This window comes from Mchenga conophoros, linkage group LG18 (genome assembly GCF_057382185.1).
Source record: "Mchenga conophoros isolate Kocher_MC1m ecotype Shallow Benthic linkage group LG18, M_conophoros_male_GT1.1, whole genome shotgun sequence".
Classification (NCBI taxonomy): Eukaryota; Metazoa; Chordata; class Actinopteri; order Cichliformes; family Cichlidae; genus Mchenga; species Mchenga conophoros.
In genome coordinates this window covers 24,243,257-24,270,731 of record NC_140543.1, presented here as the reverse complement: position 1 = coordinate 24,270,731, position 27,475 = coordinate 24,243,257, and the positions used below count along the sequence as shown (strand labels likewise).

Genomic DNA, 27,475 nt, shown 5'->3' with positions numbered 1-27,475 from the left:
ATTAGAAGTTTTTTGCAAGCCTCCAACAACCTTCATTTAGTGATTGCAGTCCGTCCAAGCCAGACAGCAACTCTTTTTTTTTTTTTTTTTTTTTTTTTTTGAACATTAACAGTTTTTAATCAAACAAGTGAAACTGCAGTAGGTCCAGTGTTTCAACGAGTGCTTTGTTTCTGCAGAGAGAGGCCGAGGCCTTGGTCCACTCAACGGCTCCACGTTCTGGTTTCCCCACACTTCTCTGACTTCTCCGTCACAGAGTCCTTTACCAAACAAACACATGATAGTATCCGTCTGTACTGTGTCCAGCCAGTGTCACATTTAAAGAAAGAAAAGAAGAAGAAAAAAAAAGCATGACATTTCCACCGTGTGATGATACAAGAACCTTGCCGTCTCATCTTGATTGCCAAGGCTGACAGATGCAACTCCAAACAGTCCTGTGAAAATCCAACCCCTGCTTTTTCCCCCTCCTCATCCTTTAAATACATCATCTCATACAGACAGCAAGGTTTTTTCCCCCCTCTTTTCTTCCAGGAATTTTCTTCCCCCCCAAATCAGCAGTGCTTTGGAATTTGATCTTTGGATGGTAATCTGTGTCCATCGGGGTTCACGCCTCTCTTTGTGTGCAGATAAAATTCGTCTCTGGACACATTTTTGTTGCTGGTTAAAGTTCATCGTTCAGGCAAGTTGATGATGGGTACCCACTGGTCCATGCAGCGGCTCTCTCTGCAGAATCTGCAGACAGCAACTCTTTGTGGAAAGGTTGCCTTCTTTAAGGTGAGATGAGCCCTCTTGTTCATAAAATTTCCAGAGTATTTTCATTTATTTAATATCAATATCTGGTGTTCCTGTATGCAAGATATTGCAATGCCATACTGTATATATTTTTCCTCCACCCCTACTGCCAATGCAAAGTGAAAGTATCCCTAGGAAGAAAAGCAAATCAGTCATGGATTGGTCTCCCCAGAGCCCGGACCTCAAAATCATCGAAGCAGTGTGGGATCATCTAGACAGCCAACATCCAAAGAAGAGCTCTGAATCCTGGAGAACTATTCCTAAAGACTACTTCAAGAACTTACAAGAAAGCAGCTCAAGAGAGTCAAGGCTGTGCTGAAGAATAATTTACATTTGATGATGATCAAGTATTTTACGCTAATTGACACAATTGACGCACATGGATTTAGCGCGTGGTTCACCGCTTTCTTTTTTTCCACATGAACACATTTCTTTAGTTTAAATGCAGCTCAAAAAACACGATTTGGAGACTGTCTGCTTCAAATTTCCGTTTTGTTTTTTGTTTGTTTCTTTTTTTCGTCTCCGAGTCTATTCGGTGACCCCCTCACTGATGGTTCGGACGTTTCCGCTCACGTTCGTCACTTTCCGCGCACTCTTATATAGTTCCCACGCGCCCTCCTTCCCTGTACCGTGCTGAGCTGGAAAATGGCTGTGTGTTGGAGCAGGGAGTTATGAACGGGAAAAGAAAGAAAGAGCGAAAAGAAAGACGCGGAATTAAGAAGTGAACCAAAGGCTTGCTGGAAGTTTAGAGCTCACAGAGAAGCCGTCGTCTGCAGACAAGCCACCACTCGGAATCTTGTGTGCGACTTTTGCTCCGAACCCAAAAGTGCGAAGAGTCAAGAAATATCCGCGGTGAGTTTTTCCAAGTTATTGCACATTTCCAGTACGGCAGCCACTGTACTGGAAAATGGTGGAAGCGCTGCAAGTGTGCTCCACGCACGCAGCTTCACGTTGGTGACTTGTGTCCTACTTTTAAAGTTTAAAGGAGACCTACTTTTTTGTCGCGCTCGTGTGCGTTTCTGTGCTCTTTGCGGTGAAATGTTAACTTTAATTCGCCCTCGCGCCGCACTGCTCGGTGCTCGCGCTCGCTGACGTACAAATGCCGAGCAAGTTTTTTTTAAGCTGCTTCAAAGTTTAAACCGTTTTCCCTGGCTTATTTGTTGACGTGAAAACGATTAAAAATGACTTGTCAAGTTTGCCAGCATTAGTGCTAAAATATTCTGTAATGTCAGTGTCTCATTAGTACTGTTTAGTTGTATTTTAACGCTACTAAAAAGACCCATTTGCAATATATTTGCAGTGTACTCCCTGTGTATACCATTGCTAGTATGTGTTACTAGTGTCTTTACCTTGGCTGCAGACTATGGGAGGCCTAAAGTAGCTGAAGGCCTGACTAGATGCGTCTCTTACATCCCTGGTTTAAGGATTTGGCATCCATCGAGGAGTTAATGGAAATTGTGCCACTTGCATAATGAGACAAGCCACTCAACTGTGCTGAGACCCCGCACCCCCCTGTCTTGTAATTATGAATCGAGCATTATGCAACCAAATGTCAGTCCTCCATTATATGCTTTATCGGTGTGATGCATGACTTGTGGCTTTCATTCTTCTCTCAAATGTCTTGAAATGCTCTGAGTGACTGGCAGGGCTGTTGTATTTAAATGCCCCCCCACATACACACACACACACAATAAAAAGAGAGGAAATAGTGGTGCTTCTTGAAATGCCGAGTGACACCTCTCAGAGGGGGTGAAGAAAACCTAAACTAGCCTCAAGTTCCAGCAGAGGCACTAAAGCTGCGGTTATTTTTGTTTGATGTCGAAGTTAAACTGAAATGGTCCTGTTTGATCAAAACAGCAGTCTTTAAGGACAGTTTAGTCATGTCTCACCTGGAAATACTGCATATTCTGTGCTTTGTGGGGTTGTGATTTTTTTCTAACTTCCCAGAGACAATCATGAGTCTACTTAAAGTCCTAATCGATTACCCTCCCAACCACAACACACTGGACACAAATCTTATTGGTCACTTGCAATTATCTGGGACTTGTCCTTTTCTTTTTCCTGCAATCCAGGAATAACTTGCATTATTAAAACGTCTTTATTGTATCAGATTAAACAGATTCCTTTTAGAATTTGATTAGATTTGTTGTCATAAATGTGATATAGATGTAGACTGCAGTATGCTACCTGCATATTACCAATTTTTGGTCAAATGTAGTTGGTTATGAAAGGGTTTGGGAGATTTTTTTTTTTTCTTTGAGGAGTTGAGGAGGAGATAAAGGCACACATTATCTTGTTTGTGTCTGGTGTTTTCAAGTGATGCAGACTTTGCAGGTTTATCAGATTTGATTTCTTTGGTGAAGTGGAAATGTTTAAATCCATAATCTTGACCAGATGGATTGAAGTTATCGCTTCTGATAAATAGACCGAGTCCTCTTTAACTTTAGAGCCTTGCAGCATAGTTGACTTTCCTGAACAGTGCAGTCTTGGTGCTAAATAATCTAGCAGATGTTTCTATTTAGCAAAGTGAGCTTTTCGGCTTCATTTGCGACAGATAGAATTCAGGTGAACGAAACTGGAATCATAAAATTCGTAAGAACCAATTTTAGTCTGGAAAGTTAGTCTTTGCAGACTCCAGTGTTTTTGGCCCGTCCTATCTGCCTGTGGCGCAGCAGATTTTTCAGATCCATGTGGACAGATGGCCTGCGGCCAGACTGCATGCATGGTGGTTCTGTAGTCAGTACTTCCCCAGCAGCGCCGTGAAGTACCAAAACATGCATACACAAATACACTGTTTGTGCCCACATAAATGTCTGAACTTTTGGTTGCATTGTTGTGATTATGAAAGTTTTAAAGAGAAGAAATGATAGTAATGCTTATGAATAAAAAAAATCCCAGAACTTTGTCTGTGGAACAGGGAGTGATCTGTAATGTGACGTGTTAATCTTTTGTTTTGTTTGTTTTAAGCTTAGGGTGCATTCCTAAAATCCTAAACTCCTCAGCTGTTTTTAAAAAATAATTATTTGGTAGACAGGTTTCTCTTGCCACTTTCAGATGCAGTAGTAACTACTTTCTTTCTGGCCTACATGGATGTAATCAGTGTTTCCTTATTTTGGTGACATGGAGATGTGAGGGATCTTGCCAGTTAGCAACTGTTTGTTCACGCACAATCTCTCTAGTAGTTTTAGATGTGTTGTTAATTTTTGAGGAGCTTTTATTGCACTGCTCATTAAATTTCCTTTTTGTTTTCATTCTCTCAAGAAGATTAATACTGCAAAAAATCATAATCAGCAACATGGTGTTATACATCTGGTGTAACAGCTTAAAATGTCACACTGCACCACTGCTTGAGGGGGACTAAACCAGCTAAGGGACATGGACATGTGCACAAATGTTCAAAAAGATGGACCTTCTCAAAGTTAAGCTTCTTGAATGTAATAAACTTTCTCAGACATGGCCACTGAGCTGTTCAGGTGAAAGTAGTAAGCTAAAAATGGCATATGGCAATGTTAGCCTCTTGGGTCTGTTATTTACCACAACTAAAATAACCTGATTACCTATTACATATATTTATTTACTGTGTTAAATAAAAAAGTTCTTAATCATCATGAAATCATAATTTTTCTTCGCTATGACTGAAGTGATCAAAATTTGCATTTTGAGTGTAAAGAAGCTCCCCAGCATCTAGATCTACATAGAAACTAATCTACCAGTTACAAACAGTGTAATTACTAATGATCTAACAATTATTACATATATTTAAATCACCATCATGGATCGGTCCTAAGGGAAAATTGGCTACAGTGATACTCTACATGAACATTTCTATTTTAAATGTCATCCTCGAAATCACTTTCTCTTAATTGGCAAATTAGTCATCATGAACATCAAGTTTGTTTACTTTTGTTAAAACTGATGACCAAACCCAAAACAATGATAATAACATGAAAAAGATAAATATTTGTTCACATTTGAGTTTTGGCACATGCCTCTGCACTTGTATATAAACATTAGAAAAATTAGAAAAACAACCAGTAAATAAATAAAAGATTACATCTGTTTAAAATCCACTGATTCGGTTACACAAACCGATTTTACAAGTAATGATGATGTAAGATGTGTGGCATTTTGATCCTCGAGCAGTGTCAGTGATGCCTTTAAAAGCTTATTTGGCATTTTATATACGCATGCTGGTGCAACAAACAGGTCAGCACTGTGCTGGCTGACTAAACACATCATTTATTTTCTTTAGAAGGCAGACTTCAGTTTGTAGGTCTCGATTTAATCACACCAATAATAAATGCAATATATAAAATGTCAGTTACCAAAAAAAAAACCACACAGTGAAAGACTAATAAATTATTAGTGACATGTTTTTAATAAGCATTTTATTTTATATTATTTATTGTATTTTTTTTAACTGTATCCCTCTCCCTGTGAACTCAGAAAAACAAACATCATCTCCTTTCATCCCATTGCACAGCTTCACTGTGACTCATGGAGTTTTCTCCAATCACACTTAGTCTGGAGTTTTTCCATGTTTTCTTTTACATCTTTCTCCCAGGGTAGCTGCACTTGATTTAAATCATCACTTCAATAAATATTACAAACAGTCATCACAGTTGCAAAGATGAAAAAAGTCAAAGGTGCTGGAAAAGGTGGAGTTGTTTAGGTCAGATGTTTTATCACTGCCTAGATACATTTTCTAATATTAGAACATTTCCTTGATTTGCCTGGTTTCTCTGGTGACTGGGGAGCACATGGCCAGAGCAGCAGCCAATCAGAGGCTGGGATTAGCTTTCCCTCTCTCTAGCAACAGTGAGTTACTCGCTGCCTATTCATTAATTATTTTCCTGTGGTCTTCCTCAGCCGTTTGGACTCTGCTGATAGCAAACTGCTCCGTCTCTCACTCTCTTTTCTCGCTGCTTTTTGCCGCTGTCTGCTCAGACTGAACGCAGAGTCTTAAAAAAAAACGAATGGGTCCACAGACACTGAGCTTTCCAGCTGCTGTGCTGAACTGTGAGCTACTACAACACTGCCAGAGTAGGACAGGAACAGAGATGACTCCTCTCTCACCTTGTGCGACTTTTTCTTCTCTGGAACTAAATACTAAAAGAGGACTGGTGAATAAGAGCGCTCTGCCTTTTCCTCTGCCTCCTTTTCTTCTTGTTTTTGCTGCTTTACTGCAGCCGGACTCGGACTATAAAGAACTAAATTATTACAGCAACTGGAAAAACGGCTTGACTTTTTCGCTGGCTGAGGATCGGGAGGGGGGGTCAGTTGGAGGCAGGACTCTGTGTGTTTGGGGGGGAGTGGAGAGCAGGTGGAGAGAAGAGGGAGGGAGTTTGGGGGTGGGGGTGGGGGGGTAATGGTGGTGTGAGGATTGCGGGCTGTGGTTGGGTATGCCAGTGCCACGTGTCTAGCCTGGCACCTCTTGCTTCTCGACTCGAAGGATGTTGGACCGAGAGTCTGGCTGAGCCTGTCCGGCTTCCCTCTGAACCTAAAGTGGGGTGAGTTTTGCACTGTGCAGCGTTCTGTTATCACAGTAACTCTTGAACCTTTTTTATTAAAGACAACGTCCTTATTCACAAAGCTTTGCAGTGAATGTGCGTTCGCTTTCGGAATGTCGAGGGGGGTGGAGAGGATAATCTAGACTAAGGTTCAAAAGCATGCACTTTGGCATTCACGGCTGCAAACTGGACGTTTCGGTGAATTTTTTATGCTTTTACTCAACTGTATTTAAGCGTCTGCAGTACATTATTCAAAATACTGTCCATTTATGGACATTTATGAAACGCTGGTACAGCGTCGGGCCTCGCAAACCAGGCCTGTGGTTATTGAGATTTGGACGTTTTGGAAAATTGCCCCAAATGCCTTGTTACTGCCATACCACGATGAAACTTCTATCAGTCATTGTGCCACTTTCACCTTCACTCTCCACCTGCTTCTTTTCCTCTTTGACATCACGTCCAGGGAGGTTAGTAGGACCATTGTCCTTGATTGGTCCACAGACCACAGATGTCGTACTTAATCTGGAAACCATAATCTCTCTTTCTCGCCCACCCCGTCTCATTTCCCAGCATAGTTGCAGTTTAGCATTTAGCATTTTTAAATTTCAGCCGCTCGAAACTCGGCCAAAATTGCCCATTAATTTTTCCATGATTTACTGTGGATTTTATAATCAAGTGTTTCCAACATGTACTCCCAAAAAATGTAGATTTTTAATTTTTGGTCGATTGACCGACAGATTTCATTTATTTACTTTAGTCAAACCTTTAATACTGATAATATTTAGCATTTTCAGACTGTTGTGTCGCTTTTATAGGATATATATTGCGCACTTGCGCTTGGCATTTAATTGGGCCTTGCAATCGGCTTTATCAGAGGACGTTCGTTACATTTCCATGGACTGACCTTTTTGCTATATGTGGAAGCTATGAGATAAGTGACTTCAAGGGGTGTAATATGAATGGTGATGGTTCACTGTGGTTTCTCAGTTGGCTGTCCATTCAACGTTCCCATCTGAAGCAGGCTTGGTACAGTAAATTTGACAGAAGTCAAAATATTTCTTAGGCAACACAGAGCTACCTTTTTTCTCTCTGATGGAGAGTGAACTGTTGCAGAGGGTTCTGCACGCCTTAGAAAATTCTGGTCGCCCTACAGTCGAGGTGCAGTCCTTATTTTCCTTTGCATGCCAGTTCAGCTAAAACCCCTTTTTTGCGGTTCTGTTAATCGTACGTGCTGTTGTGTGAGTTGAAGAGACGTTCATTTCACAGGAAAACTTATTGTTCCTGTGGAAACTGTGACGAGTCAGTTAAGGCTTTGAGTGTGTGAATGTAGAGTGGAGGGAATGGAGGCTCCTGTCCAGGGACCCAGTCTGCTGTTGGTTATGACGCAGCAGCATCATCCGAGCTCTCTGTCCTAACCGAAGACTGCACAAATGCATGGAGCTGTCGCAGTTCGCCATTTTCATGCGCCGCTTTAGGCTTCGTTTCACATAGATATAAGTCGCGTTAATTATTGCCATTTATCGAATAGATTTGACCTTTAATCCTTTTTTTTTTTATTGTTTTTTTAAAATAGTTTTATTTACTTTAATTTTTTCGACTAAATTTTAAGTCTTTTTCCAAATTTTTTTTCTTAATTTATGCACTTTTTATTTCCTACAGGTCGGTCATTATTCCTGCCCCAAACATGTGGGATATCTGAAAGAGCCAGAGAGGATTAGAGACCTTCCCACCCTGGCACTCGTCCGCCAATCGGGCCACTTGATTTAACCGCGGAGAGCCAACGACACGGGGCCTGTCACTGGGAAAACCCTTTTCCAGGCTGTTCCAGTAGCACCCAGCCAGCAGGTTTTTGCTGCTTGAAAAAGCATGTTGCCAACGATCTCCCTCTGTTCCATCATCTGGCTCAACCGGGGTATCAAGCTGAGGAAAGTGCACCAGTCCACCAACACCGGTCAGGTGTAAAGCCGCTGCCACTGCAGACACAAAAGCAGCAGAGCTCCTCGTTATTAACTTTTAAAAATGCTGCTGAGCTTCGGCTGACTTCCCCTCCTTTCATCCCCCCCGACCCTCTAAGCCACTGTACCAACACCAGACTCGAGTAACTCAGCCACAATTTTGGTTTCAGAGGTGGATTTCTGTCTAGCCTAACCCTGTTGTTACAGCGGGACTCAGGCCGATCCTAAATCCTCGAAGCGGTGGCCATTTTACTTTTTGCCTCTGTCACAAAATGGCGGTGGAAGGTTTCCAGTACCGTGCCCTCTACACGTTCACCAAGGACCAGGACGAGGACTTGGATCTGCAGCCTGGAGACCTTCTTACAGTCAGCAAGGCCTCTCTGATGTCCATGGAGAACTACCAGGAGGGCTGCGTGGAGCACCCCGAGCGTCTGGGCTGGCTCCTCGGGTACAACGAGCGCACTAAGCAGAGAGGCGACTTCCCAGGGACGTATGTTGAGTATGTGGGCCCCATCAAGATGGCACTCCCATCGAGTCAGCCAAGGTCCCAGCGACCCCTGCCTGCAGCTCCCAAACCAGAGTCAACTCAAGGTAGGGGGCACTATTTAGATCATTTTCTTTTTTTCTGCTTTTTTGTTTGTTTTTAGCAGCCAGTGGTGAGACGCTCACGGCACATCACTACTGTAAACTAAAGGTGGCCTTTAAAGTAAAAAAGATAACATAATAACAATGAGAAAAGAGTGAGATATCATTAAATTTTACTTTGTGGCATTTTTAAAATATCAGAATAATTTAACCTGCACATATGGGGATGTGAGCGACTAGTCGGGTAGGCATTTAATCATTACGTGCCAGACATGCTAGCTGACTAAATAAATTATTCTTATTTTATTAGTGTACAGCAGCCACTGTTTCAAAGATGTTACAATGCTGCTGACCTCCACCCTGACAGTTATTGCTGCATCCTGCACGCTCTCTGAATAGAAGCTGTGAACGAGTAAAGGTGGAATGACCCTAACGAGCGCTGTTCTGCTGTAGTTTGATGTAAAAACGAGTGGCTGTATGTTGGGCGCACAATTTGGCGACATTTAAAATATGATTTAATTAACGAGGAAATGATAAATGGTTTCATTAAGCTCCTATATAGAATTTTTTGGGCCTGAATTTAAATGAGTCCATTTAAAGTAGTTTTAAGTGTTTTGCTGAGGGTTTTCTGCCTCTTAGTCAGCTAGTCTCATTTTTTCTTGTTTAAATGTCTAGACAATTAGTTAGTTGGTGTTAGTTTGTTAGTTGGCCTTGAATGTGCAGAAAATATTGATGCAGAAATTTGCTAAATAATAGTTTGTTTATTTTGCTCCCTTTTACCTTTTAAGATATGTTTGGTAATTTTGAGCTGCATTTGTTTTTTGAGGTGGGGAGCTTTTTGGTCTTTGTTTGATAAGACAGCGGGGAGAAGACAGGAAAACTGGGACAAAGACCAGGGGGAGACACACAAACATGGTGCTCCTTCATTAGCCTCACAGTGTAGAGATTTCTTGATTTTTATTTTTTTGGGGGGGATTTTTTTCCTCAAGTTTTAAAAGAAAAACACAACTTCTCGCATGCCCAGCTGTTAGCAGCAGCTAGTTTGGTGTACTTGATGTTTTCATAAGGCTCTCACATTTGGCAGTGACCGCCAGTTGACCCTTTAAGCTATACTAAGTAAGCTTTACCTCTTTGTAAGCGTAGCCAACTTAAGTCTGCGTTGAATAATAAAGTGCTAATCCGTCGACTGACAAGACTCTATCAGACTCTACTGGTCTGGTATTGATTGTATCGGTCTTTGCGGCTCTTGACGCAGGAAAACTTGTCTCTGCAGTGCACAAAAATGCATGCCTGTGACCCCTCCGAGTGTAATCAAGAATCACAATGGCTGGAGGGCCTGTTGATGCTGTTTTCAATTGGACGTGCCTGGGTTAAGGATACTGGCTCTTTTGACAAACTGACATTTTTATAGGTGTTTTTAGTTTGTACAAATGAGGAGTTATTCAACAGTAAAAGGAATACAACAGCCTTTTTTTACTCAGGGATAATGCTCTGCTCTGTCACACTCTTCACTCCCATGGCTTTTATTAAAATACTGACATTTATTAATAATGCTAAGAATCTGCTCTGAGCTGCAGCAGCTTCCAAGTCAAACATTGACTTGGCATGCACTGGTCTACCTTAGCAAGCTCAAGTTCAAGTAAAACTTTGATTTGTGACCAAAGTTCTTCCACACTCCCAAGATTTCCATCAATTTCTTCTAATTTGCACTTCATTGCTTTTGGATTCAGCTGGTTAATTTATTGCTTCCTTGTTCTCCACATAAAACCACACATTCCTCTCCTTATAATTCCTTTTTGCTCTTTTTTTTTTTTTTTTTTTTTTTTTTTTTTTTAATGACAGATGTGCTAGTACCACTCTGAGCATGTAGGCTGTGAACTCTGAATTACCTCTGGTGTATCCAATTGGCTGATCATGGTGTATGGCCAAATACACGGGGGCCTCATTCAACTAGTGTCATTTTTATTTCTCATTTACCATTTTTAGTATCATAGCTGTAGCACAAATGTCTGCAGAATTATCAAATTAGCTTTTTTCATGCCGATACTTAAATAAAGGCTGAGTGAAGGACATGAATTAGGGAATAAGCAGGGGGTTTTCTCCAGCAGAAGCAGGTAAGGACATACTGTAAGTATCCCCGTGCTTTGACCGACAGTGAGACAAACCAGTTGGGCAGCTGGCGCTTGTGTCTGTGATTTGGAAAGACAGGGGCAGAAGAAGCAAGTGAAATAGGGGAAGAGAAAGGGGGGAGGTGTGGGCGAGAGGGAGGCAGGGCAGTGGCTCAAGGAGGGGTACTTTGGCTCAGCACCAAAAGTGCATTGTACATTAGAAATGGTCAAACTTTTACAAATATCATCTTCATTTCCTTGAAAGAACAGAGGCCCTAGACTTGCTGTGAATAGAGCTATTGTTGCTGTGGCACCATTTGCTATTCACAGAGATGGTAACATTACCAGTACCAGGCCTGGTGCTTAGGGGAGTTGACTACTTTACAGGCTTGAATGCAACTAAGAACAATTCAGCCTCACTAAAAGCTGTTAAACTATAATTTATTTGTGTAGAGCACAACAAGAGAGGTCATAGCTCAAGTGAAAATTATTATATGCGATACACTCACCTCTTCTCTGTAATCCCTACTTTTACAGCTGTTTACTTACTATAGTGGCTAGCTAGTCATTTTTGAGCATAATTTTAGACTCTAAAACAGGGGTGTCAAACATAAGGCCCGGGGCCAGAATCGCCACAGCAAAGACTCCAGTCCAGCTCACTGGATGTTTTTGGAAAATTTTAACAAGGGCATAAATTAATGGACTTTAAATTGTATTTTGTATTGTATTGTAGCGTTATTTCAGACATATACAGAAAAAAAAACAATATATACACAAGTACACATACTTGCATTTACAAATACGAATATATATGTAAATACACACATGTATGTGCTCAGATAAAACATAAAAATAAAATAAAACAAAGTCTAAATGACATGAAATGACAATTATTAGGTCTGAAATGGAGTAGGAAGAAGTATAACATACTTATTAATCCCTACCCCATGCTCAACATTCTATTGAATCCCACTATTCCCATCATCACTTACCCCACACAATAAACAAGGAGAACATGTATAAACATAGCTACAGTGATAGATATAATTTAGATACAATTTAGCATAGTTATATATACAATGGATCATCAACTTTATCAGTTTCATATTCTTCCAAAAGCGGTTTTCGAAACGTCTTTATAACCTGACTAATGCCTGAACATTGCTGTAGGTCCACAGTAAAACTGAAACAATTTTACTGTTCCACAGGTGGAATAAATAGTAACACAAAAGGTTTTAACCTTTGTCCGTGCTTTAAGAGTCTTCAGATTTAATTTTCCCCTCAATTCATAGTCCCCTTCTCTGTCAAAAAACATCGTATGTAAATTTCCTGGTAACATATTGTATCTGATTTGTACATAATTTTTGCAGTTTTATATTTTATAAGATCCATAAACTTCAGAATTTTTAATTTCAAGAACATGATGTTAGTATGGTCTCTAAATCCTGCTTTAGTAATCATCCTGATTGCTTTTTTCTGAATTTTACATAGTGGTTGAAGTGAAGTTTTGTATGTATTTCCCCAGATTTCCACACAGTATTCCAAATATGGCAATATAAGTGAACAGTAAAGTACCCGGAGTGATTTGGAAGGCAACAAATGTTTAACTTTACTCAGTACAGAGATGCTTCTTGACAGTTTAGCTTGTATATGCTTTATGTTTTCATAAGTTTTCCAACTTATCCTACTGATAAAGACCTTCCCCACGGTCATTCATACTACATCAAAGGAATTAAATAATAGGTAAGCAAATAATTTAGTGAAAAAACAGGAACTTGTATCTATCTAGTATAGAATGCATGTTTCCACAATGTATCCACACTAAAATAAATATGATTTTTTTTGAACGGGCAATTTCTGTGAATTAACAAAAGCTTTCTGCTTTATAAATAAAGGGCAGTCTTAGCAATTTTACACATTTATTTCTTACAAATTAATCCCAAAGATTCATGCTGTTGATGTCTTTCATTTACTACATCATCATTTGTTTATGGTGTAGAAAAACCTGAGATGTGCTGTTGTAATTGCTCTACTATTTCCTGTATTATAAACGGGATTAAATATGCAGTTAGACTATGTTACAGTGACAGAAAGGAGATTTTTCACTGGTCTGACTCACTTAAGATCAAATTGGCCTGTATGTGATCCACAATATAAAATGAGTTTGGCTTCCCTGCTCTAGAAGCTTTTTATGCATTTATTTTTTAGGACTAAGTCTGTAATATGTCTCCCTTGCTCTCCTCATGTGTGTACAAAGTGGTTCATTTACACTTGTATGGTATTTTTGTGTTTGGTTTTATTCAGATATTTGGATTTAATTAATTTGAACACTGCACACAGCAGCTGGAGAGGAAATGTTTCAGCCTCATGCAAAAGCTTGTAAAATTCTCAGAACCCAAGTGTTTTTTTTTTTTAAATCAGAAGTCCTCCTGTTAACCATTATTTTCATCTCCATCTGGTGAAAGAAACCAGATTACGCATTTGCATTCGAGAAATTGGGTTACCGTAGAATGTCGACAACAACTTGGCTTAAGTACATGCAAAAACTGCGTCATTGTTTTTCAGCAGTAGCGAGTGAAATGCAAAACGGAGGTTTCTTGCTGGCTAAAATATGCAAACAGTTTTTCTGCTTTTTAAAGTGACATTGCGAGGGTAGGCTTGGCAGATGGTGTCATATAGAGTGCAAGCATTTTGTACCCAAAAAGAAACAGGGGGACTTCGATAGACTAACTGACTCACACTCCAGATGTGCTGCTCTTTTGTTGTTGAGTTTATAGAAATTAAATGTAAACAGAGAAAAAATGAACTCATGATATTTCTCAACCTGCGACGGTAACGAGTCTGAAAAAAGGTTTTTTTTCCGCCTCTTTGCCTTCCTTCTCTCCTCTCTCTGGCCTCACTTTAACTGCCTGCTGAAGTGAACCATGGCTTGGCATTTTTGCAAACTCCTCCCTTGTTCTCCTACTCGCACCCCCACCCTTCTCTCCTCCCTCGTCCTCCTTCCATTTCTGCAGCCCTGATTCACATACTCGTCTGACAGTGTCTCTGGGCGGCTATAAACCATGTTCACGAAGCCAGTTCTCTGAAAGAAGAGGCCTCTCCTCCTCGCTTTCTCTGCGCCTTACCAGGAAAACACTTTCAAAGAACCCACACGAGAAGGGTGGGAGGGAGGTTGAGACAGTAGAAAAAGACAATGGGAAAGTTATGGAGAGGCTGGAAAGGGAGGGAGGCACGGGTCATAGGGTAAGCAAAGGCCACCCTATCCAACTGCAGATACAGAAAACCAGCTGTACTTTCTTTTCTTTGCCGATCGTTGTGGCATTCTGCAGCTAGAGAAAATGTTACTGCCGTACAGGAGAACTTATTTAGGTGCGAAATTGTGTTACTGACGATTATTTATTTTATCTTATCTCATTTTAATTTTCTTTACTTATGCTTCTAGCATGTACAGCACTTTGTGAACTCTGGTTTTATGTTAAAGTGCTTTATAAATAAAGGTGGTATGGTATGGTAAAAGCTTCAGTAAATCAAATGTTAATTTATGTATTTTGTAGCATGTATTGATTGACCTTGTTGACTAGTGAAAGCACAGGAAGATAATAAAGTCGTTCAAATTGTGGCAATGTGTTTGTAAATGACTAAAAATAGTCACTCAAGATGCTGTGGGGAAAATAAAAAACGTGAAAGGATAAAGAAAAGCTGGCGAGCTGTGCCCACTCCACATCGATGGTGGCTGCAAATGGATTGACATAGAAAGTTAAAAAATTTGTGTGCATTTGTAGTCTATTCTGGCAGTTTTTTAAAATGTGTTAATAATGATAAATGATTTTGTATCATTGATCTGTTTAATTGTATCTTTATGAATTAACAGCCATATAATAATAAGTGAGCTTACTAAAGCATTAAATATAATTTTCAGTTTTAGAAACTGTAGCAGTGTGCACTTACAATAAAATTTGACGTAACCCGATGATAGTGTCTCTTTTCTCTTAGTACTCTGTTTGAGGTAGTCTCAGAGTACAAACTTCCAGCTGCCCTTTTGCTTGCTCAGCATGCATTGTAAATATTGCACAGTCATGCTCATTTATTTGTGAAAAACCAAAATTGTGATTGAGATTGAAAATTTTAATAATTGTGCATGCCTATCTGTGCTGTTGCAGTACACCTGTAAAGGTTATAATCAGCTCGGTAACAAATCTAACTGGCGTTAGCTGATAACTTAGAATGCCATCATCCAAATATGGTAACGTCTAGCTCCAAATAAACAGTGTGATCCTAACATTGAAGCTACAATGCATCACACCCAGGATTGAGTGGTGAGAAGGTGGCTGTGTTCATCTTTTATGCTATGTTTATGTTGCACGAATCAACTCCCAGTGAGCCTACTCTTACGGGTATCACAGAAAGTGTCTTTAGTGCCATTTGTCGTTCTTCCCAGTAATGCCTGGAGGCCAGTAAAACCAGACTGAGCACTGAGAGCAGATCACCTCCATTTGTTGAGTTTTCAGGGGCTCACTACTACACGTGTAGCTTTGAAATATGTTGTGACAGGAGTGGATGGTGTGCCCAGTCATGATGCATTGCCTGTCAACATAGTTGGAGTGCAGTGAAGACATGTAGCGGTGAAACACGACCAGCAACTTACAGTGTTACCCACCATCTGTGAGCCAGACACCAACTGGCCCTGTCCCCACTGCACATAATACACGCATTCATGGTATCACTTGCCATGGTTCAAAATGCGAGCAAAAATCTATCCCAAAGTTGTTGTTTTTTGTTTTTTTTTCCATTTTAGCCTCAAATATTAAGTGCATTTGGAGAGCAATCAAACCTTTTTATAGGAATGGAAACACTTAAGTTAGGCTTCGATACCGACCAAAGGCCAGTGTTTATCTGGGGTTTGACATTTACTAATGTTGGGAAACTCAGACGGGCAGAGTTAGTGTTTCGATGGCTAATTGAAACCAGCAGTTTTACTTTATTGAAACCAATAAGCAAGGATGAAGCAGTTCAGCCCTTTCTACTTGTCGGTTGATAGCGATAGTAGGTGTAGTTGCAAAGTCAACAACGCTCTTCTGACCCCATGACCACAGAGCTCCAAATATCTTCTTGCATTAAGATCAGCACAAGAACTGTGCACTGGGAACTTCGCGGTCGTGTGGGTGGCCCAGTGCTTTTGTCCATGTTGTGTTTAATGTAAATGGTTATAAAATAACATTTGTTTGTTTTTTAAATAATGAATGCTTTTCTCTTTTTTTTTTCTTTTCTTTTTTTTTGTGAAGCTTATCACATATTATTGTTGCTGTTGCACTTGAAAGCCACACCCTAACTTAAGACATTAACCTGAGACCAGCATGAAGTGTGTTTTGCATGAGTGTTAGGCTAAAGCAAGGAAATTCCAGAGGTTTAATTCGACCTGGGAATTCATGCTGTACACGGAAAAATCTCAGCTTCTGACACAGAGGTCTGAGAGGGAGAGCGCAGCACAGCCAGCTACATATTACATAAGCACACTGATCGAGAAGATATCCAGCAAATATTTTGCTTCACATAGCTTTGCTTTCTCAAGCCTACTCTTGCCTGTCTTAGGCTTACCTCGGACTGAGCGAGCGAGTCAGTGCAAACATACAAATACTGGATTTGCAACACTGAGCTGACCTTCAAATTGTCAGCTTTGTGTATAGAAAGGTGGTTACATTACACACAACACTGTTTTTGGGTTTCTTCTCACTTGCACACATCGCCCGACTGCAAACCAGATAAAAAAAAAAAAGAGCGAGCTCCATGAGAGGGGGACAAGGCTGCAATCCAAAATGGCCAACAAGTATAAAGAAGACGAAGAGCTGTCGGTGCCTGCGAGAGAGCTGGAGACACCGCTAGGCAGAGTTTCCACGTTTAAGCCGACATGGTGGCACAGAGCGCGAAAGAAACAGCGAGGAAGGGGGAAAAAAAACAAGAAAGGAAATAGTCGAATAAAAACTTAAATTAAAGAGGCCTAAAGGGGGTTAAAACAAAAAGGAGCAAGAGAAAAAAAATCCACTAACAGGAGAGCAAATGAGAGAGAGCGAGTGAGACTAAGAGACATGGAGGAGCAGGAGAGAGAGCAAGGAATGTGCTGACGCGGCGTTTCTTGTCTGAACTCCCCAAATTAATAATCAGCAGTGGTTTAGCCGAGCCGTGCCAGGAACAGGAGCCTACTGCCAAGCCCCGGCCAGGCCAGGCCCTCCCTGCTCCCAGACCCCCCTCCACTACCCCTCCTTAAAAAAAGAAAGAAAGAGAAGGGGGAGGAAAAAAAGAGAGACCCAGCTCACAGGCCTGTTCTGGGGCCGAATAAGAGGCGCTGCCTGCCTGTTCTAGCTGGGCCGAGCCTGGCACACTGCCACAGGGCTTTTGCTTGTTCAGGAGTTTTGATTAAATCCTTTATTGTGCTCCACTCACGCAAAGAGCTAAGGCGAAACACTGAGCAGGACAGAGTGAAGGGGAGGAGAGAGAACGAGAGCGGAGAAAAGAAAAGGGAGTAAAAAGAGGGGGAGGGAGGGAAATGGGATCTCCCTTTTTTTTTCTTTTTTTTTTTTCTCCCTCTAGCTTTCTCCTTTCCTCTTTCTCTCCAACTGAAAAGATGTTTGATTTAGTCTGTGGGGAATTGTTAAGTAGATAAAGTTTTTTTTCTTTTCTCGATGCCTCTTTTTTTTCTGGTGACCTTTTTTACTTTCACTCCTGCATGAAATCCCCTTTCTTCCTTTAGTACAGTCAGTAAATTGTTCTGCAGTTATTGTCATATCCCATCATTCAGATTTGAGGAGGACAATATGTCCCAGCCTTTGACATTTCTGTCCATTAATTATTTATAAGAAGTGTTTTGTTTTGTTTAATAAATACTGTGCAAACAAATGCAAAATAAATAAATCCCACGGGGCTTTTGAAAATGGCTGAGCTTGTGAAATAAATATCCATTATGTTTTATTGTGTTCCTCATAAGTTTTGTACATATTATGAACATATTTCGTGCTCTGCTTCTCTAAGTGCTCGTACTTAACAGCGGGGTTTGTCAATGTAGCAGTGTGACTGAGATTTGTGCTGTTGTTTCAGCTGTTCCTGTGCCGGACCTGAGCGAGCAGTTCACACCACCAGAGACGGCTCCCCCGGCCCTCGTCGGCCTCATACAAGCCATAGAAAAGAGAGGTATATTCATACAAACCAGCCAAGATATTCATCTGTTGTCTGTCACGCTGCCTCTGCTGTCTTTTCATCTACGTGCGACTGTCTCCCTCTCGCCATCTGCTACTTGCTTTCATGCCAGCGTTTGCACATGTGCAGACATGCAGACAGTCGCACAGAGGTACAAGTGCTCTCACAAGCTCATGCGCATTCACATTCAGTACATATAAGTTCAGTGTGGTTTAACTGAGAGCAGACCCGCTAAGAGTCCTGCGCAGTGGGTTTGATTCACACCGTGTTATTAACAAATAGAGCTCGGTGGGACTCCATTCACAGTTTTGCCTTTTTTTTTCTCTCTCTCTTCCTTCTAACTTTCTGTGTCATTCACACCAATTCACAAACTCTTTCATGTACAGAATGTTAAAAAGTTGTGAAAAACTGCTTCACGGCTTCTTACGGCTTTTTGTTGTCCAAGACGAGGCGTTTACCCTCATGCAAGACAAAGAAAAGCTAAATTGTGACGGCGGAGATGCAGGAACAAATCAGAGAGTTTGTCTGTGAATTGAGTTACATAGTGTTGGATAATGAGACAGCTGCATTTAATTTACTCAACATTTATGTGTATGCTTGGAAAAAAATCCAGTATATCAAGTATACCGAAATACATAATATACAATTTTATACAGAAATACTGGGATGCATGCACTCTTATAAGTGGGCTTGTTCTGTTTTTAAAAAGTATCAGAGTATAGAGCAGAGTATATTTTATACCTAGTCTAATATGTTTACAATATGAATATATCCTTTGCGAGTTATTATCACTAACAAAAAATATGAATTCAAAATTTTTTTCATCATCAGAGCAAGAAAAACACAAAATCCTGGGGGAGAGCTAGAGTTTCTACTCGCAGGGAACTACAATAAGCTGTTTGTCCAAAAATAAATTTTATTTTGGCAAAAATGAGTTGAACTGAAACGTGATGATTAGTGCTGAGAGTGAAATAGATGAGATGACCACAGTTTGGAAAGAAAAAAAGTCTCTGAATCCCCAAAATTAAAAAGCAATGGATAACTTGAAAATTCAAGTCCACCACTGCAAACGTGTGAGTCCTTCTTCGGTCTTTAAGATGTTGCTTTTGAACTTTGTGGGCTGGTCACATTCTCTCTGTTGTTGGATACAGTACTGAACTGTCACGTATTTACAGACATTCAGCTAGTAATGACACACATTCTTATTTTTAATTATTGTTCTTGTTGTTGTTACTTCTAGATTTCATAGTTACATTGCGCTGCCTTTGCCTTCTTTTTCCATTTCCAGCTTGTTGCACTGCGTTAAATTATCTAGTGCAAGTCCACAGCCATAGAGTCAGAAAACAATCTGTCACTACTTCTCTGTTTTCCATCTAAATGTGTCCTCTTTGCTTCTTCGTTCCTTCTGAACACATTTACTAAAATTGCTCTTTCTGTCTGTCTCAGGTCTGGATTGCAAGACGTTGTACAGGACACCTAGCTCCTCAGGTTCAGATAGTCCGGTGTACAGCCTGTGCTCTGGTGAGTTACATTTGTCATTTATCTGTTTTAGACGTTATTTGATCCTTTTCTTTACCAGAACTTGGGTATATTTGGGATGGTTTCTCAGCCTGCATGCTCTTCAGCAGGTCCAATTCAGTGATTTAAATAAGAAAATCCACTCCAGAAAATAACTGAAACAACACAAGTCAGTACAAAATAAAAATAAAAGCTAATTGGAAAATAACTTTTTTCCTCAAAAAAAAAATCATTTTTTGGTCTCCAGAAGATACAGTTGGTGTTAGGCTTCGGGGTTAGTTTCATAGCTTTGAAGTGGGGAAAAACACCAAACACTGACATGATATGTTCGCTCTTGTGTACTTTCCTTGATTAAACTGCCTTTTTATTCCTTAAACTTCTCCCTGACGCTTGTTTGAGTTTTTTATTCTAACAAACTGCACCTTTTTGGTCTTTTGCTTTATGTATTGATCATCCAGAGAGTGACGTGGTTCAGAGGGATCTAGGTTTCCTGTCTGAGAGCGTCCTGCAGTACCTGAGAGACCTTCCATCACCTGTCATCCCTGCCTGTGTCTACCCTCACCTACAAACTGCTCTCATGCAGCAGCATGTCCTACAGCAGTCAGCAGGTACATCAGATCACAGATTGAAAATCTTAAAGTTGCTGCTTGTATTGACTGAGCATTTAGTTTTTCCAACAGGGACAGTGTGTCATCTTTTGTGCATTTTCTTCTCTTTTTACAATAATGTTAACAGTACAAATTAAATATTCTGCAGCTGCCTGCTCAGGGCAGTTAAGTTTATGCAGGTGCAGTTTGAAAAGCAACCCTAGGACCCGTTTGAAACAGTCACTGGTGTCTGCGTGATGAATTAGGCTTTTCAAGAGAAAGTCAAGTTTGCACAAGTTGACGTTCAAACGTTGACAGCATGACTTACAATGAGTGTTGCCTTAAGCTTGAAAAAATGAATCTAAAATCCCGGAGTATTCACCGGAAAATCTGCAGCACACACAGTTTGTACTTAATGGGCTTAAACGTGAACAAAAGAGCTGCATTCAGGACCTCATTGCGCCAAATCTTTTTCAATTTCAGCAAAAGAACATAATTAATAAAAGGTGAAACCATCTCACACTGGGGTATATTCTTGTTTGTTTTATTGAAATGGGCTCACATATAACTATAGGAAAAACATACGCAGAATGACTGATTAAGATGGAGATTTTATGGGGTGTGGACAAAATGGCAGTACAGTGTTATAGAACAGCACAGGCACAAATGAGCTGCTGCCGCCGTTGTTTTTGTGGACAGAAAGGCACCTTTCAGTGCTTCAGTGACTATAATTTAAGCGAAAAAATTGCACAAGGACTAAACTCAGCCTTGTGCACTGCTGTTTGAGTTCACTCTGATGTCAGCATTGAGAGAATGGAAGCAGGAGGGCAAGCTCCCTGAGGCATGTTAGATATGCTTCAGCTGATTCTCCTCCACACAAAGGACTCTCTGATTTCATTTTTGATATATATGTTTGTCCTGTTTTCAGCGACATGAACTAATCACATGCGTTTTAACTACCAAATACAATCAAATGCACTCCTTATATTCTCCTTTTTCAGCCAGCTGTAATAAAGATGCACAACTGAAGCCTAAACAGTTATTCACAACGTTTATGCCTCTCTCAGATGGTGCAGTAGCTGGAAGCCACAACAGAGAAGTCAGCCTGGTGCTTGAGAACTCGACCACCGTCCCTCTCCATCACCGTCTCACCCTGCAGTATCTCCTCACACACCTGGCTAAGGTCACTCAGGCACAGGCCAGCAATGGCCTGGATACAAACACGCTGGGAAAGATCTTTGGCCCCCTGCTTATCTGGACCGGCCCCTCCACTGCTTGGTAAGTAGGGTTTTTTTTACTTTCATGAAACAAATGTGTAACAAATATGTAAAGGTGAAATGATGATAAAGAGTTAGCAAATCTAAATCTACATGTTGGAAATGTGAACTGTTGAATGGCAGGTTTCCAATGGATGATGAGTTCCCCACCTTGGTGGTGGAGAAATTGCTGATAGAGAGAACTACAGGTCAAGACCTCACTCCTCCAGGTAAGTTATGTTGTTTTAACACTGCTTGGATCCATTCCTTTATTATAAAATACTGCTGAAGGAGGTGTGGGTTTCTGATGCATTTGTGTCTGTTTGCAGTTCTCCCAGCGAAGCCTGTGAAGTCAAAAATGACACCATCAGCCATGACAGACACGAGCAGCCTGCTGAATGATGCAGAGTGGTACTGGGGCGAAATATCCAGGCAAGTTTTGGGCTCGTAATATTGATTTTGTTTGATGTATTGTTTAAAGAAATGTCTGATTAAATGGACACTTGTGACAGATCCATAAAGATTTCTATGTTATTGAAAATACTTAAAATTAGTGAAATCATGTTAGTATTTTGCTCTTAAATAAGATCCAATGCCTCTTTTTCTTAAAGAGCAACACACCTTTAATGTTTCAAATGTTTTACTTACTTTTTGTGCTAAGTTTTTAGATGCAAGTTAATTTGTGTTTGGTCTATTATTTCTTTGTTGTAATGATGCTTCTTGGCAATAAATATTACACCATTGGAAACTTGTTTATTTTCTTAAATGGTGCCACGTTCATAATGAAAATACATTTGTGGGTCAAGCAGCAGAGCAGTATGTGGCAGACTTGCTAAATCTTCTCTGCCAATGGCAAACGGCTTATTCTGCTACTGACTCTTGTTTGAGGTTGTCTAGAAGAAAGCGCTGAAGAAACATATTGGTAATTTAAGAATTTATTGATTTAACAAACGGGGTGCTCAGTATCATGTGGAAGACCCATACACAGCCACAGCTGCCTGGCACCTCTTCCTCTTGCTGCTCACCAGCTTGGTCACACACTGCTGCAGAATGACGTCGCACAGCAGTCGTGGCTTTGTGTAATTCTCATTGTTACAACAAAGAAATAGTCGCCCATAGACAAATTAAATTTTTGTGCTCAGTTTATATACAGTCTGCAGCAGCTCCTATAAGCTTATGGTGAAAAGTATCATTTCAGCTGCCGATGTGTCTGCTGATCATCTTTCATTTCAGTAACTAAGCATCCATCTTTTTTCCTAACCTTATGTTCTTTGTGACTTAGTGTGATATTCTTAGCCTGGGGGAGAACATTTAACAAAAAAGCCAGACTCTCCTTCCACAAGCTTCTTCCAGACTTTGTCATACCTTTTCATTTCTTTGCAGTAGTTGCTTAAGCCTGTACTTTTGATGACGGCAGTATTTAAAGTATCTGTTTTGCAGTGTTAACTTTAAAAACTAGAGTCAATCAAAATCCTGAAAAAAGTGGGACATCTGATCAGCCAAGAAAATAATGACCACTGGGGGGTGCTGCAACACACAAAACCAAGTTCCTGCTTGGCCTCCTCGTTGCTTCTTGCAGCTATCTAAATATGCTGCTATATTTGCAGAGAGGAGGTGAATGAGAAAATGCGAGACACTCCAGACGGCACCTTTCTGGTCCGAGATGCTTCAAGTAAATTGGAGGGCGAGTACACTCTTACACTCAGGTGAAGTAACAGCTGTTCTTCAATACTCACTTCAGATTTAGTATAGCCATAGGAAAATGATATATAGTAGAAACAAACCAGGCCTTTGCTACTTGACGGACAACATGTATTACAGTACATCGTCTTATTTACTACCATGTTCTTTTGGCTCCTGTCTCCGTCTGCAGGAAGGGGGGGAACAACAAGCTTATAAAGATTTATCACAGAGACGCGCGGTATGGTTTCTCAGAGCCTCTGACCTTCCTGTCTGTAGTGGAGCTCATCAATCACTACCGCCACGAGTCACTGGCCCAGTACAACGGCAAGTTGGACACAAAGCTTCTGTATCCCATCTCCAAATACCAGCAGGTGGGTGAAGCTGCACATTACATTAAAATAAATCAGCTGTCATCACAAGATGTGAATCATCCAGCTCATAATTTTCCCTCATTCCATTTACAAATCGAGAATGATATTCATTAATAACACGCGAATGTAGTCGGCCTGAATCTTCAGTAAGTGGTGATCTTGCTGTCGTCTGTTTTTCATGTGGTAAAAAATCAGCTGGTGAAGGAGAACAGCATAGAGGAGGTGGGAGAGCAACTGAAGATCTATCATGAGCAGTACCAGGAGAAGAGTCGCGAGTACGACTCTCTGTACGAGGAGTACACACATACCTCGCAGGTTTGAATAGCACACATGCTGACAACCACAAACAAGAGATGTATTTCAGAGTATTATAAATCCTAAACTAGCATAGTGCGTAGTGTTTGTTGATGTGATCCGTAACAATATGCAGTTTATCCTGAAGATAAAATGGAGCTGGATTGAAACGTCTCTCTCTGTCTCAGGAGCTGCAGATGAAACGCACAGCCATTGAAGCCTTCAACGAGACCATCAAGATCTTTGAAGAGCAGTTTGAGACTCAGGAGCGGTACAGCAAAGAGTCTTTGGAGAGATTCCAGCGTGAGGGCAACGAAAAGGAAATACAGAAGTACGTTTGTATGCATAATTCTGTTTTTAGCACAGATGCAAACAAAGCTGCTATATTTAAACAACATTTTGGTGAGTTGAAGGTATAATGTTCGAATTCTTGCAAATTAGAATCCAGAGCAACTCGGAGCGTTTGCAGTCTCGTGTGAAGGAGATCCACGACAGCAAGTGTAAGCTGGAGCAGGACCTGAGAGAGCAGGTGTCTGATAACAGAGAGATTGACAAGAAGATGAACAGCCTCAAGCCAGATCTCATGCAGCTTCGCAAGATCAGGGACCAGTACTTAATGTAAGTAAACTTTTATCCATGCATGAAATTGAACTTTACACATTCATATATTTATTCTGTTTACAGTCGTGAGAACCTTAAATGTCGTGCACAGGAAGTAACCAGCATTAATTCTGTTGTCCTCTGGTTTTTCAGATGGTTGACGCAGAAGGGGACGAGGCAGAAGAAGATCAATGAATGGCTGGGTATAAAGAACGATGCTGATGAGTAAGTGACTGCTCCGCAGCTTGTGCTGTCATGAGTGAAGGCAGCTGCACCTCTGACAGTAATGAAGGCAGTAGTTAAGCTCATTGTTCTGTCTGGAGTTTCTTTCCTGCTTGATAGTTTTTGTTCATTGCATCTTCAGCTCTTTCTCACTGGAAGAAGATGAGGGCTCACCCCACCATGACGAGTGTACCTGGTACGTGGGCGACATCAAGCGCACCCAGGCTGAGGAAATGCTGAGAGGCAAATGCGATGGAACCTTTCTCATCCGTGAGAGCCAGTCACAGAAGGGCTCTTACGCCTGCTCCGTAGTGTAAGTTTGTGTTTAACCCTGTGAGGTCTAAAGGCTTTTTCACACCTGTGGTTTGTTTATGCTGGTCCGAATCATTCAAGCTTGTAAACTTGTAGCTTTTCCCCGTGATTTGGTTTGTTTTCACACAGAGAAGAATACAAGTGAACCAAAATGCGTCACTACCAACTACATGAGAATGTTCAGTCTGCTCATTTTTTAAGCTCAAACCTGCATCCTACACCTGGTATAGTTCGATAGAGGTCAGATCACATTCACACCATAAACAAAGCGCACTGGAGTTCATTTGAAACCAAAATCACCTCCTCCGAAGGGTCTCAGTGTTGTTTTGATTCTCCCCCGAGTGCTTTTACTGTGATCTTATCTGCACAAACGAGCAGCACAGTGAGGGAAAATGAACCAGTTCGATTTAAATGGACTAAACAGCACAGGTGTGAAAACATGCAGTTAAAACATTTTTATTTATAATTGAAAATGTTTGGTTGTACCAAAAAATGTGGCTGGAAATCACTTCTTCTTCTTCACACTTGTTTTCGCCACAAGTTCAAGAAATTATGTGAGAATAATTATTCTGTCACTACTGCAAATACAAGGCTAAATTCACTACTGTAGCTCTTTCTGAAGATAAGGGAGTAAGTTAAGAGCAGTACCTCTAAAGGTGAATTATTAACAAATTTGAATTCATGCACAACCCAAAGTGTAAGATTAATCCAGTCTCATAAAACCGAAATGCAGAAATTCAATTCAGATACATTAAGTTATAAAATAAAATTTAAAAGGAGGAATAACTCAAGTAAATTTTCTGCAGACACTGAAGTTAACAGTTACATTACTGGTGGGTTTGTGAAAGACTTTTAAGACTAAGATCACCTCTAAACACGATCTCTCTCCTTGTTTCTAGCGTGGACGGTGACTCTAAACACTGCGTCATCTACAAGACAGTCACGGGGTATGGATTCGCCGAGCCCTACAATCTGTATTCGTCCCTCAAAGACCTGGTGCTCCACTACAAAAATGTCTCCTTGGTCCAACACAACGACCAGCTGAATGTAAATCTAGCCTACCCAGTCCTGGCCCGCTCCCAGAATCAGAACCAGCACCCCAGATGAATTATTCACCAGCAGCATAGGACACCAGCCAGAGTGGGAAAATTAGACATATGCATTGGGGGGGGTAAAAAAAAAAAAGAACTCTGGACAATGCTTGTTCCTGTGGCAGGTAAAACAGACTCAATTGCCAGGATTTAAAAAAAAAAAAAGAAAAAATCATGTATTTTTGGCCAGAAGCTGATGCTAATTTCCCACAGAGTCCAGCAAAGAGCACTCCTTGCTAACAGCATGGCTTCACAATAAGCACACTACTACTGATAACGAAGCACTGTACAGTTAGCCTGGCTGATGCAGTCAGTTAAAAGCTGATGAGAGTGGTGCATTAGCCAGCCACACTGTCCAGTGTCGGTTATGGAAAAAAGTGAGAAATTCATAGGAACATTCATTATTCAGGAAAAAAGACTAAAATACATCAAAGGAAGGCACACACAATGGGTTTTTTTTTTTTTTCTAAATCTTTAAAAAGCGGAGAGACCAGATGGTGGGATGATGGTAGAAATTACAGGAGCCACATTTGGTTTTTAGGGTTTGTTGGGGTTTTTTTGCCTTTAATGCGAGATAAATGTCCACAGACAAAGGCCCGATCTGTCATTCCCAGACTGCCTGCAAACTCTCCATAGACAAAAGCCTGAGCTGTCATCCGAGGAAATTACTGGCTTGCCTAAACCAGGCTGCTCGTTTCACACTTAAAGGTGGCTGAGAAAAACAATGGGCTGGGAGTGTAGTCACTGGAGACTGAGGAGGGGAAGGGGGTGAAGAGGGTTGCTGTTTCAGGGTTTTTTTTTAAAAAAGAAAAAGATTGATTCAGTTAAAAGCTTGCTCAAGTGCCATAGTAATAGCTTTGAATGACCACAAGCCTGTGTCACTAGAATAAGGGGGCACGTCGAGGTTACAAACCGAAAGAGAAGGGGGGGGGGGGGGGGAGTAAACGGTTGTCGACATAGACAAAGCTACAGCTTTAAACAAAAACATACATACACATAGGTATATTTTTATGAAATGATCTCTATTTCCAACAGCTTTGGCTTGTTGCTCTCTTTCTCAGTGGGTGTCCTTTTGATCTGACGAGGTACAACGTACAGTGATTGCTGTATAACAGGATAAAAATGCATGGTACATATTTGGTGTATTGTGAATATAGAATTGTTTTTTAATCACAGTACACTAGATGGAGAGGTACATTGATAAATGCAGTTCCATGTGATTCAGGTTTCCTTTTAAAATGGAAATGGTGGAAATACTCCTGCGTCTCTTCGTTTCAGACTTCCTTCTTCATCCTCTGTAATACTGTAGCACCTGTAGCCATTGACTTAAGGCACTGTTAGTGCTCCTCCTATGTGTCTTGTTTCTATATGCTAAAGACACTTGCAGAGCATCGACCTATGTGATT

General features: G+C 40.7%; 1 protein-coding gene across 2 annotated transcripts; it reads left to right on the top strand.

Annotated features, from left to right (window-relative positions):
- The first annotated feature begins 1,408 nt into the window (after positions 1-1,408).
- On the top strand, positions 1,409-26,166 carry pik3r2 (phosphoinositide-3-kinase, regulatory subunit 2 (beta)). Of its 2 annotated transcripts, none has more exons than XM_085253918.1 (16): positions 1,409-1,641; positions 7,959-8,845; positions 18,037-18,129; positions 19,582-19,656; positions 20,112-20,261; positions 21,308-21,518; positions 21,641-21,726; positions 21,826-21,928; positions 23,104-23,202; positions 23,370-23,550; positions 23,746-23,865; positions 24,033-24,175; positions 24,286-24,462; positions 24,598-24,669; positions 24,809-24,979; positions 25,878-26,166. In XM_085253918.1, the coding sequence occupies exons 2-16, from the start codon at positions 8,527-8,529 to the stop codon at positions 26,083-26,085; spliced, it is 2,208 nt and encodes a 735-aa protein (XP_085110044.1). In that variant the 5' UTR covers positions 1,409-1,641; positions 7,959-8,526; the 3' UTR covers positions 26,086-26,166. The 2 variants fall into 2 exon arrangements, with proteins under 2 accessions (XP_085110044.1, XP_085110045.1); XM_085253919.1 differs by lacking the exon at positions 1,409-1,641 and adding an exon at positions 6,165-6,299.
- Positions 26,167-27,475: the final 1,309 nt, after the last annotated feature.

Coding starts and splice junctions, on each gene's coding strand:
- pik3r2 (XM_085253918.1), top strand. CDS start 8,527: ATGGCGGTGGAAGGTTTCCAGTACCGTGCCCTCTACACGTTCACCAAG. Junction 8,846..18,036: donor CAAACCAGAGTCAACTCAAG/GTAGGGGGCACT, acceptor CTGTTGTTTCAG/CTGTTCCTGTGCCGGACCTG. Junction 24,176..24,285: donor AACGAAAAGGAAATACAGAA/GTACGTTTGTAT, acceptor CTTGCAAATTAG/AATCCAGAGCAACTCGGAGC.